The 13,192-nt window shown below is 62.3% G+C and overlaps 1 protein-coding gene across 1 annotated transcript; it reads left to right on the forward strand.

Moving 5' to 3' along the window:
• The first annotated feature begins 13 nt into the window (after positions 1 to 13).
• SLC27A3 (solute carrier family 27 member 3) lies at positions 14 to 12,987 on the forward strand. The gene is given in 12 exon segments (XM_085533772.1): positions 14 to 476; positions 478 to 634; positions 3,066 to 3,287; positions 4,569 to 4,727; positions 7,221 to 7,345; positions 7,437 to 7,551; positions 7,554 to 7,630; positions 7,710 to 7,800; positions 9,477 to 9,675; positions 11,225 to 11,322; positions 11,406 to 11,536; positions 12,676 to 12,987. Coding segments are annotated over 12 exon segments (1,878 nt in total). The 5' UTR covers positions 14 to 149; the 3' UTR covers positions 12,853 to 12,987.
• The last annotated feature ends 205 nt before the right edge of the window (positions 12,988 to 13,192 follow it).

Genomic DNA, 13,192 nt, shown 5'->3' on the forward strand with positions numbered 1-13,192 from the left:
TGGGGCGGGGCCGGCTCTATGGGGCGGGGCGGGTTGGCCCCTCCCGAGGGGGCGTTGCGTTGTTAGTGGGGTGGGGGTCGTTGTGTTGTATTGTGGGTTGGGGTCGTTATTTGGGGTGGGGGTCGTTATTTGGGGTGGGGGGTCCCACCATGTCTCTGTCCCTCGCTCTGCTGCTGTTGCTCTTTACGCTCTTTGCGTTGCGGTGGCGGCGCTGGGCTGCGCTGTTTGCGGACGTTACGTTCGTGCTGCGGGCGCTGCGGGTCCGTCGGCGTTTGTTGCGGGGCGGGGGGGGCACGTTGGCGTTACGCTTTTTACGTACGGCTCGGGCTGACCCGCACGGGCCGTTTTTGCGGGTCCCCGGTGGCACCGTACGATACGGGGAGGCTTTAGAGCGGGTGTCCCGCATGGTGAAGGCGCTGCGGGACCGGCCGCTGTTGGGGGGGGATGGGGAGGTTTTGGGGCCACGCGTGACCGTGGGGGCTCCTTGCGGGGAACGGCCCCGCGTTCGTGTGCGGGTGGATGGCGTTAATGGCCATCGGAGCGAGGCCGGCGCTGCTGGGGACGGAGCTGAGACCCGCAGCGTTACGGCACTGCGTGAAGGTGTGCGGGGCCAGGGCCGTGCTGGTGGAGCACGGTGAGGGGGATATGGGGTCTATGGGGTCTATGGGGTGGGTATGGGGGCTGTGGGGTCTGTGGGGTGGGTATGGGGTCTATGGGGTGGCTGGGGGGGGATATGGGGTCTATGGGGTGGGTATGTGGTCTATGGGGTAGGTGGGGTGGGTGAGGGGGGATATGGGGTCTGTGGGGTCTATGGGATGGGTATGGGGTCTGTGGGGTCTATGGGGTGGGTGTGGGGAGATACGGGGTCTGTGGGGTGGGTGGGGGGAGATATGGGGTCTATGGGGTGGGTATGGGATCTATGGGGTGGGTGGGGGGGGATATGGGGTCTATGGGGTGGGTGGGGAGAGATATGGGGTCTGTGGGGTGGGTGTGGGGTGTATGCGGTCTGTGGGGTCTATGGGGTGGCTGGGGGGGGATATGGGATCTATGGGATGTGTGGGGGGAGTTATGGGGTCTCTGGGGGGGGTATGGGGTCTGTGGGGTCTATGGAGTTTGTGGGGTGGGGGGAGATACGGGGTCTATGGGGTGTATGGTGTGGGTATGGGGTCTGTGGGGTCTGTGGGGTGGGTATGGGGGTGTGTGGGGTCTATGGGGTCTATGGGGTGGGTATGGGGTCTATGGGGTGGCTGGGGGGGGGATATGGGGTGTATGGGGTCTGTGGGGTCTAAGGGGTGGGTGGGGGTGGGATATGGGGTCTATGGGGTGGGTATGGGGTCTATGGGGTCTGTGGGGTCTATGGGGTGGGTATGGGGTCTGTGGGGTCTATGGGATGTGTGGGGGTGGGTATGGGGTCTATGGGGTGGCTGGGTGGGGATATGGGGTGTATGGGGTCTGTGGGGTCTAAGGGGTGGGTGGGGGGGGATATGGGGTCTATGGGGTCTGTGGGGTGGGTATGGGGTCTATGGGGTGGGTGGGGGGAGATATGGGGTCTATGGGATGGGTATGGGGTGTATGGGGTCTGTGGGGTCTATGGGGTGGGTATGGGGTCTATGGGGTGGCTGGGAGGGGATATGGGGTGTATGGGGTCTGTGGGGTGGGTATGTGGTCTATGGGGTAGGTGGGGTGGGTGAGGGGGGATATGGGGGCTGTGGGGTCTATGGGGTGGGTGGGGGGGGATATGGGGTGTATGGGGTCTGTGGGGTCTATGGGGTGGGTATGGGGTCTATGGGGTGGGTGTGGGGAGATACGGGGTCTGTGGGGGGTGGGTGGGTGGGGATATGGGGTCTATGGGGTGGGGGGCGATGGGGCTTATGTGGTGGGTATGGGGTCTGTGGGGTCTATGGGGTGTGTGGGGGTGGGTATGGGGTCTAAGGGGTGGCAGGGGGGGATATGGGGTCTATGGGGTCTGTGGGGTGGGTATGGAATCTATGGGGTGGGTGGGGGGAGCTATGGGGTCTATGGGGTGGGTATGTGGTCCGTGGGGTGGGTGAGGGGGGATATGGGGGCTGTGGGGTCTATGGGATGTGTGGGGGTGGGTATGGGGTCTATGGGGTGGTTATGGGGTCTATGGGATGGCTGGGGGGGTATGGGGTCTATGGGGTGGGTGTGGGGAGATACGGGGTCTGTGGGGTGGGTGGGTGGGGGTATGGGGTGTATGGGGTCTGTGGGGTCTATGGGGTGTGTGGGGTGGGGGGAGATATGGGGTCTATGGGGTGGGTGGGGGGAGATATGGGGTCTGTGGGGTGGAGGGAGATATGGGGTCTATGGGGTCTATGGGGTGGGTATGGGGTCTATGGGTATATGGAGTGGGTGGGGGGGGATATGGGGTCTATGGGGTGTGTGGGGTGGGGGAGATATGGGGTCTATGGGGTCTATGGGGTGGGTATGGGGTCTATGGGGTCTGTGGGGTCTATGGGGTGTGTGGGGTGGGGGGGATATGGGGTCTATGGGGTCTGTGGGGTCTATGGGGTGGGTATGGGGTGTATGGGGTCTGTGGGGCTTATGGGGTGGGTATGGGGTCTGTGGGGTCTATGGGGTGGGGGAGAGATGGGGTCTATGGGGTCTGTGGGGTGGGTATGGGGTCTGGGGGGTCTATGGGGTCTATGGTTGTGTCTGGAGTGGGAGGAGATGTGGGGTCTATGGGGTGGGTGGGGTGGGGATATGGGGTCCATGGGGTGGGTATGGGGTCTATGTAGTGTGTGTGTGGGGGAGATATGGGGTCTATGGGCCTTATAGGGTGGGTATGGGGTCTATGGGGTGGGTATGGGGTCTATGGGTTGTGTGGGGTGTGGGGAGATATGGGCTCTATGGGCTCTGTGTGCTGTGTGTGTTATGGGCTCTATGGGACGGGGTTGTGGCCGGGACGGTTCTGGGTTGTGGGCTGCGGTTCTGTGCTGGGGGGGTTCGGTTCGGTTCGGTTCGGTTCGGCTCGGTTCGGTTCGGTTCGGTTCCGTTCGGTTCCGTTCGGTTCCATTCGGTGTCGCTGACCCCTCGTGGTCCCTTAGAGCTGTTCGGGGCTTTGGAGCCGATCGTGGCGGAGCTGCGGGAATCCGGCGTGTCGGTTTGGGTGATACCGGGGCCGGTACCGGGTCGGTACCCGAACGGAGCGGAACCTTTGAACGACGCTTCGGAACCGGATCCGAAGGAGCTGATGGAAGATGGGGATGTTTGGAGACCGAGCGACATGGGGGAGACGGCGCTGTACATCTTCACCTCCGGGACCACCGGTGGGGGGCGCCATGGCGTGTGGGGCCGCCTATGGGGCTATGGGGGTGGCTATGGGGCTGTGGGGATGGCTATGGGGCTATGGGGTCAGCTATGGGGCTATGGGGTCAGCTATGGGGCTGTGGGGATGGCTATGGGGCTATGGGGTCAGCTATAGGGCTGTGGGGCCGGCCATGGGGCTATGGGGCTGGCTGTGGGGCTATGGGGATGGCTATGGGGCTGTGGGGATGGCTATGGGGCTGTGGGGATGGCTGTGGGGCTATGGGGTCAGCTATAGGGCTATGGGGCCAGCCATGGGGCTATTGGGCTGGCTGGGGGCTATGGGGTCGGCTATAGGGCTATTGGGCTGGCTGTGGGGTTGGCTAAGGGGCTATGGGGTCAGCTATAGGGCTGTGGGACTGGCCATGGGGCTGTGGGGATGGCTAAGGGGCGGCTAAGGGGCTGTGGGGCTGGCTGTGGGGCTATGGTGTCGGCTATAGGGCTGTGGGGCCGCCTGTGGGGCTGTGGGGATGGCTAAGGGGTGCTTAAGGGGCTGTGGGGATGGCTGTGGGGCTGTGGGGTCAGCTATAGGGCTGTGGGGCCAGACATGGGGCTATGGGGCTGGCTAAAGGGCTGTGGGGCTGGCTAAGGGGATGGGGGGATGGCTGTAGGGCTATGGGGCTGGCTGTGGGGTCTGCTATTGGGCTATGGGGCTATAGGTCTGCCTATGGGGCTGTGGGGCCTCCTACTGTGCTATGGGGATATAGGACTGCCTATGGGGCTGTCTATAGGGCTGCCAATGGGGCCGTCTATAGGGCTGCCTATGGGGCCATCTCTAGGGCTGCCTATGGGGTTATAGGGCTGCTTATGGGGCCATCTATAGGGTCGTCTATAGGGCTGCCAATGGGGCTGTCTATAGGGCTGTCTATGGGGCTATGGGGCTACCTATAGGGCTGCCAATGGGGCCATCTATAGGGCTGCCTACGGGGCCGTCTATAGAGCTGTCTATGGGGATATAGGTCTGCCTATGGGGCCGTCTATAGGGCCGTCTCTAGGGCTGTCAATGGGGCTGTGTGGTCTCCTATTTGTTCTATAGGGCCGCCTATAGGGCCATCTATAGGGCTGCCTATGGGGCCGTCTATAGGGCTGCCTATGGGCCATCTATAGGGCTGCCTATGGAGCTGGCTATAGGTCTGCCTATGGGGCCGTCTATAGGGCCGTCTATAGGCTGCCTATGTGGCTGTGTGTCCTCCTATATGTCCCTATGGCCGCCTATAGGGCCGTGTTCTCCCCCCACCCCTCAGGTCTCCCCAAGGCCGCCCGTGTCTCTCACCTGAAGGCGCTGTTGTGCTGCGGCTTCTACCAGCTGCTGGGCGCCCACCGGCACGACGTGCTGTACGTGGCGCTGCCGCTGCATCACACGGCGGGGGCGCTGCTGGGCATCGCGGGATGCGTCGGAATCGGTGGGGGGGGGATATGGGGTATTGGGGGGGGGAGGTGGGGGGCATTAGGGGGGAGGGGGGGTATTGGGGGGGGAGTATTGGAATGGGGGGGTGGGGGGTATTGGGGGGGGTATTGGGATGTGGGGGAGGTGGGGGGCATTATGGGGGGAGTATTGGGATGGGGGTTGTGGGGTGCAATGTGGGGAGGGGGTGGGGTTAGGGGGTGGGGGGTATTGAAGTGGGGGGGTATTGGGATGGGGGGTATTAGAGGGCATTGCTGGGAATTAGGGGGGGTGGGGGGTATTGGGATGGGGTGGGAGGGGGGTATTGGTGGGTGGGTGGGGTATTGGGGGTTGGGGTGTATTGGGAGGGGGGTATTGGGATGGGGGGGTGGGGGGGTGTAGGGTGGGAGGGAGTATTGGGATGTGGGGGGGGTTGGGGGGTATTGGGATGGGGGGGGTGGGAGGGGGATATTGAGATGGGGGGGGTTATTGGAGGGGGTATTGGGATGGGGGGGGCTATTGGGGGGAGTGGGGGAGTGGGGGGTATTGAGGGGGGGGGGGTATTGGGATGGAGGGGGTGGGGGGAGCTGGGGGGTATTGGGGGGGCTATTAGGGGGGGTTGGGGGTATTGGGATGGGGGGGTGAGGGGCATTGGGGGAGGGGGGCACTGGGGGGGGATTGGGATGGGGGGGTTATTGAGGTGGGGTATTGGGATGGGGGGGTGGGGGGGATTGGGGGGGGATTGGAATGGGGGGGGTGGGGGGGGTGTAGGGTGGGAGGGGGGTATTGGGATGTGGGAGGGGTGGGGGGGGTATTGGGATGGGGTGGGATGAGATGGGGGTATTGGGATGGGGGGGGGTGGGAGGGGGGTATTGAGATGGGGGGTTATTGGAGGGGGTATTGGGATGGGGGAGGTGGGGGGGCATTATGGGGGGAGTATTGGGATGGGGGTTGTGGGGTGCAATGTGGGGAGGGGGGGGGTTAGGGGGTGGGGGGTATTGGGGTTGGGGGGTATTGGGATGGGGAGGTATTAGGGGGGCAGGGGGTGGCATTGGGGGGTATTGGGGTGGGGGGTGGGGGGTATTGGGGGGGGGATTGGGATGGGGGGGGTGGGGGGGGTGTAGGGTGGGAGGGGGGAATTGGGATTGGGGGGGCATTGGGGGGGGTATTGGGAGGATGGGGGGGTATTGGGTGGGGGTGGGGGGTATTGGGATGCAGGAGGTATTGGTGGGTGGGTGGCTATTGGGGGGTTGGGGGGTATTGAGGGGGGGGGTATTGGGATGGGGGGATGGGGGATTGTAGGGTGGGAGGGGGGGTATTGGGATGGGGGAACATTGGGATGCAGGGGGGTGGGAGGAGGGTATTGGGGTGGGGGGTTATTAGGGGGGGTGGGGGGTATTGGGATGGGGTTGTATTGGGATGGGGGGGGTGCGATGGGGTGGGAGGGGGTATTGGGATGGGGGGGGTGGCGGGGTGTAGGGTGGGAGGGGGGTACTGGGATGTGGGGGGGAGGGGGAGGTGGGGGGGTGGGATGAGATGGGGGTATTGGGATGGGGTGGGAGATTTGGGGTAGGTGTGACCCAGTGAGCTGGGGGGGGATGGGGGGGGGGAGGCAGTGTGACCCCATGGGTGGGCCAATGTGACCCTATATGGGGGTATGGGGGCCTTGTGGCCCCACTGGGGGGCAGTGTGACTCTATGGGGGGTATGGGGGGCTGTGTGACCCCAATGGGGAGCAGTGTGACCCTATGGGGGACAATACAACCCCATGGGGGTATGGGGGGCAATGTGACCCCATTGGGAGGTGTGGGGTCAATGTGATCCCAATGGGGGCAGTATGACCCCAATGGGGGGCAGTGTGACCCTATGGGGGGCAGTGTGACCCTATGGGGGGCAATACGACCCCATGGGGGGGGTATGGGGGCAGTGTCACCCTATGGGGGACAATACAAACCCATGGGGGGTATGGGGGCAGTGTGACCCTATGGGGGGCAATACAAACCCATGGGGGGGGTATGGGGGCAGTGTGACCCTATGGGGGGCAATACGAACCCATGGGGGGGGTATGGGGGCAGTGTGACCCTATGGGGGGCAATACAAACCCATGGGGGGGTATGGGGGCAGTGTGACCCTATGGGGGGCAATACAAACCCATGGGGGGGTATGGGGGCAGTATGACCCTATGGGGGGCAGTGTGACCCTATGGGGGGCAATACGAACCCATGGGGGGGGGGTATGGGGGCAGTGTGACCCTATGGGGGGCAATACGAACCCATGGGGGGGGTATGGGGGCAATGTGACCCTATGGGGGGCAGTGTGACCCTATGGGGAGCAATACGAACCCATGGGGGGGGGTATGGGGGCAGTGTGACCCTATGGGGGGCAGTGTGACCCTATGGGGGGCAGTATGACCCTATGGGGGGCAATACAAACCCATGGGGGGGGTATGGGGGCAGTGTGACCCTATAGGGGGGTTATAGGGTTCCGTGTGACCCCTTTCCCCCCCTCCCCAGGCGCCTCCTGTGTTCTCCGCCCCAAGTTCTCCGCGTCCCGGTTCTGGTCCGAGTGCTGCTCCGAAGGCGTCACCGTGTTCCAGTACATTGGGGAGCTGTGCCGGTACCTGCTCAACCAGCCCCAGGTCCGGGTTCAGCCCAACGATGGAGGGGGGTGGGATTCATACAGACCCCCCCCCCTCAATAAACCCCCCCATCCGTCCCCATGTCCCGCAGTGTCCGGCCGAGCGGCGGCACCGCGTGCGTTTGGCTGTGGGCAGCGGGATCCGACCCGACGTCTGGAAGGGATTCGTGAGTCGGTTCGGTCCGATTCGGATCGTGGAGACCTACGGATGACGGAGGGGAACGTGACGTTGTTCAACTACACCGGCACCGTCGGGGCCGTGGGGAGGAGCAGCTTCATCTATAAGGTGTGTGGGGGGGGGTCGGGGGGTCCCGTTTGGTTCCGTTTGGGTTTTGTTTGTGTTCTGAGCCGACCCGACCCCGCAGCTTTTCTCGCCCTTTGAGATCGTGAGGTTCGACGTGGCTCAGGGGGCCCCGGTGCGGGATGAGAAGGGGAGGTGTATCCGAGTGAGGCCGGGTGAGGATGGTATAGGGGGGTTATGGGGTTATGGGGGAGGATGGGGTGGGATAGGGGTGAATTGGGGGCGGGATGGGGTGGGATGGGATGGGATGGGATGGATGGGATGGGATGGGATGGGATGGGATGGGATGGGATGGGATGGATGGGATGGGATGGGATGGGATGGGATGGATAGGATGGGATGGATAGGATGGGATGGATAGGATGGGATGGCATGGATGGGATGGATGGGATGGGATGGGATGGGATGGGATGGGATGGGATGGGATGGGATGGGATGGGATGGGATGGGATGGGATGGGATGGGATGGGGTGGGATGGGGTGGGATGGGATGGATGGGATGGGATGGGGTGGGGTGGGGTGGGGTGGGATGGGATGGATGGGATGGGATGGGATGGGATGGGGTGGGGTGGGGTGGGATGGGATGGATGGGATGGATGGGATGGGATGGGATGGATGGGATGGGATGGGATGGGATGGATGGGATGGGATGGGATGGGATGGGATGGGATGGGATGGGATGGGATGGGATGGGATGGATGGGATGGATGGGATGGGATGGGATGGGGATGGGGATGGGGTGGGATGGGATGGGATGGATGGGATGGGATGGATGGGATGGGATGGATGGGATGGATGGATGGGATGGGATGGGATGGATGGGATGGGATGGGATGGGATGGGATGGATGGATGGGATGGATGGGGTTGGGATGGATGGGATGGGATGGGATGGGTTGGGGATAGGGATGAAATGGGATGGGATGGATGGGATGGATGGGATGGGATGGGATGGATGGGATGGGATGGGATGGGATGGATGGGATGGGATGGGATGGATGGGATGGGATGGATGGATGGGATGGGATGGGATGGATGGATGGGATGGGATGGGATGGATGGGATGGATGGGATGGGATGGATGGGATGGGATGGGGATGGGATGGGATGGATGGGATGGGATGGGGATGGACTGGGATGGGATGGGATGGGATGGGATGGGATGGGATGGGATGGGATGGATGGGATGGGATGGGGATGAAGTGGGATGGGATGAATGGGTTGAGATGGGATGGAATGGGGATGGAATAGGGGTGAATTTGGGGTTGGATGAGGATGGATGGGTTGGGATGAATTTGGGATGGAACGGAGGTGGACTGGGATGGGATGGGGATGAATTTGGGATGGGATGGAATGGGATGGGGTGGATGGGTTGGGTGTGGTGGGATGGGGATGAATTTGGGATGGGTTGGGATAGGGATGAAATGGGATGGGATGGGAAGGGAGGAGTTGGGATAGGGATGAAGATGGGATGATTTGGGTTGGGATAGGGCTGAATTGGGATGGGAAGGGATGGGTTGGGATAGGGATGAAGATGGGTTGGGATGGGTTGGGATAGGGCTGAACTGGGATGGGATGGGATGGGTTGGGATAGGGATAGGGATGAAATGGGATGGGGATGGGATGGGATGGGAGGGATGGGATGGGATAGGGCAATGGATGGCATGGGTTGGATAGGGATGAAGATGGGTTGGGATGGGATGGGAAGGGATGGGGCTGAACTGGGATGGGATGGGATGGGATAGGTATGAAATGGGAAGGGATGGTTTGTGATGGATGGTTTGGGATGGGTTGAGTTGTGCGGTGCTGACGCTGTGGGCTCTGCCCCCCAGGGGAGCCGGGGCTGCTGGTGGCTCCGGTGACGCCGCGGACGCCGTTCCTGGGCTACGTGGGCAGCCGGGCGCAGTCGGAGCAGAAGCTGCTCAGGGACGTTTTTGTGGAGGGCGACACGTTCTTCAGCACCGGGGACTTGATGGAGGAGGACGAACTCGGCTTCGTGCGATTCTGCGACCGCACCGGGGACACCTTCAGGTCAGCGCCAACACACGGCACGATGGGCACCAACCCTATGGGCACCAACCCTATGGGCACCAACCACAGCACTATGGGCACCAACCCTATGGGCACCAACCACAGCACTACGGGCACCAACCCTATGGGCACCAACCACAGCACAATGGGCACCAACCCTATGGGCACCAACCCTATGGGCACCAACTACAGCACTATGGGCACCAACCCTATAGGGACCAACCCTATGGGGACCAACCCTATGGGCACCAACCACAGCACTATGGGCACCAACCCTATGGGGACCAACTATGGCACTATGGGGACCAACCACAGCACTATGGGCACCAACCACAGCCCTATGGGGACCAACCCTATGGGGACCAACCACAGCACTATGGGCACCAACCACAGCACTATGGGGACCTATTGTGGCCCTATGGGAGCCAATAACGGCCCTATGGGAGCCACAGCCCTATGGGAGCCAATAATGGCCCTATGGGAGCCACAGCCCTATGGGAGCCAATAACGGCCCTATGGGAGCTACAGCCCTATGGGAGCCAATAATGGCCCTATGGGAGCCACAGCCCTATGGGAACGAACAACAGCCCTATGGGGACCAACCACAGCCCTATGGGAACCAATAACAGCCCTATGGGAGCCAACCACAGCCCAATGGGGACCAACCATGGCCGTATAGGGACCAACCATGGCCCTACGGGAGCCAACAATGGCCCTATAGGGACCAATTGTGGCCCTATAGGGACCAACCATGGCACTATGGGGACCAACTGTGGCCCTATGGGAGCCAGCCATGGCCCCATGGGAGCCACGGCCCTATGGGAGCCAAGAACGGCCCTATGGGCACCAACCATGGCCCTATGGGAACTACAGCCCTATGGGAGCCAACAACGGCCCTATGGGGACCAACCGCAGCCCTATGGGACCCTCAGCCCTATGGCACCCTCGGCCCTATAGGACCCTCAGCCCTATGGCACCCTCGGCCCTATAGGACCCTCAGCCCTATGGCACCCTCGGCCCTATAGGACCCACAGCCCTATGGCACCCTCAGCCCTATAGAACCCTCAGCCCTATAGGACCCTCAGCCCTATGGGACCCTCAGCCCTATGGGACCCTAAGCTCTATAGGACCCACAGCCCTATGGCACCCTCAGCCCTATAGGACCCTCAGCCCTATGGGACTCTCAGCTCTATGGGACCCTCAGCCCTATAGGACCCTCAGTACTATGGCACCCTCGGCCCTATAGAACCCTCAGCCCTATAGGACCCTCAGCCCTATGGCACCCTCAGCTCTATAGGACCCTCAGCCCTATAGAACCCTCAGCCCTATAGGACCCTCAGCCCTATGGCACCCTCAGCCCTATGGCACCCTCAGCCCTATAGGACCCTCAGCCCTATGGCACCCTCGGCCCTATAGGACCCTCAGCCCTATGGCACCCTCAGCCCTATAGGACCCTCAGCCCTATGGCACCCTCGGCCCTATAGAACCCTCAGCCCTATGGGACCCTCGGCCCTATAGGACCCTCATCCAACCCCTCTGACCCCCCCAGGTGGAAAGGAGAGAACGTTTCCACCACGGAGGTTGCGGAGGCGCTGCTGACCCACGCGGCCCTACAGGAGGCAGCTGTGTACGGCGTCACCGTGCCAGGTACCCACACACCCCACAGCCCCCCCCGGCCCCACAGCGCTGCCCCCCAACCTGCCCTGTGTTGTCCCCCATCCCATATAAAGGCCATGAGGGTCGTGCGGGGATGGCTGCGGTGGTGCTGCGTCCTGGGTGGGAGCTGGATGGGGCTGAGCTGTTCCAACACGTGGCTGCGGTGCTGCCGCCCTACGCGTGGCCAAGGTTCATCCGGCTGCAGGTAATGGGGTCTGTCTATAGGGTGGGGGGTGGCCCCATGGGGTGACAGCAGGGTGGGGTTATGGGGTGACCCCAATATGAGAGGGAATGGGGTGATCCTGGCGTAGGGCGTTATGGGGTGAACCTGGTGTGGGGGGACATAGGGGGAGCTCAGGGTGGGGTTATGGGGTGATCCCATGGGGTGGGGGATGGCCCTGGTGTGGGGTTATGGGGTGACCATGGTGTGGGGTTATGGAGTTACCCCGGTGTGGGGTTATGGGGTGACCTCAATATAAGAGGGAACAAGGTGACCCTATGGGGTGTGGGGTGTTGGTGTGGGGTATGGGGTGACCTCAGGGTGGGGTTATGGGGTGACCCCCTTGGGTGTGGGGTGGTCCCAGTGTGGGGTTGTAGGGTGACCCTGGTGTGGGGGGACATAGAGTGAGCTCAGGGTGGGGTTATGGGGTGACCATGGTATGGGGTTATGGGGTGACCTCAATATAAGAGGGAATGGGGTGACCCTATGGGGTGTGGGGTGCTGGTTTGGGGTATGGGGTGACCTCAGGGTGGGGTTATGGGGTGACCCCATTGGGTGTGGGGTGGTCCCAGTGTGGAGTTGTAGGGTGACCCTGGTGTGGGGGGACATAGGGTGAGCTCAGGGTGGGGTTATGGGGTGATCCCATGGGGTGGGGGATGACCCTGGTGTGGGGTTATGGGGTGACCTCAATATAAGAGGGAACAGGGTGACCCTATGGGGTGGGGGGTGTTGGTGTGGGGTATGGGGTGACCATGGTGTGGGGTATTGGGGTGACCCCAGTGTGAGAGGGAATGGGGTGACCCCATTGGGGTGTTCATGTGGGGTATAGGGTGAGCTCAGGGTGGGGTTATGGGGTGACCCCATGGGGTGTGAGGTGGTCCCAGTGTGGGGTTATGGGGTGACCCTGCTGTAAGAGGGAATGGGGTGACCCCATTGGGTGTGGGGTGTTGGTGTGGGTTCTGCCCCCATTGTGTGCCCCCATTGACCCCATTGACCCCATTGTGCCCCCATTGACCCCATTGTGCCCCATTTGACCCCATTGTGCCCCCATTGTGCCTTCCCCACTGACCCCATTGACCCCATTGTGCCCCCATTGACCCCACTGACCCCATTGTGCCCCCCAGGAGCGGCTGGAGGTGACCCCCACCTTCAAGCAGCTCAAGTCGTTGCTGGCTCAGGACGGTTTCGACCCGACCCGTGTCCCGGTTCCGCTGCTGTTGCTGGACGTCGCCGCGGCCGCCTACGTCCCCATGGGCCGCGAGCAGTGGGACGGCGTCGTCACGGGCCGCATCCGCATCTAGGGCCGCCCCACAACCGGCCCCATGGACCCCAGCAAATCTATGGGCCCATCCATCTCAATATCCCCCAGCCACCCCAGTGTCCCTATATCCATCCCAATATCCCCCATCCACCTCTATGTCCCTATATCCATCCCATTGTCCCCCCATCACCCCCAGTGTCCCCATATCTGTCCCAATATCCACCATCCACCTCTATGTCCCTATATCCATCCCAATATCCCCCATCCATCCCAATATCCCCCATCCACCCCAGTGTCCCCCCATTGACCCCGATGTCCTCCATCCACCCCAATGGCCCCATATCCATCCCAGTGTCCCCCCATCCCCCCCAATGTCCCCT

The sequence above is a fragment of the Coturnix japonica genome, unplaced genomic scaffold, assembly GCF_054131305.1.
Source record: "Coturnix japonica strain WE unplaced genomic scaffold, WE-NBRP24 Scf062, whole genome shotgun sequence".
Lineage (NCBI taxonomy): Eukaryota > Metazoa > Chordata > Aves > Galliformes > Phasianidae > Coturnix > Coturnix japonica.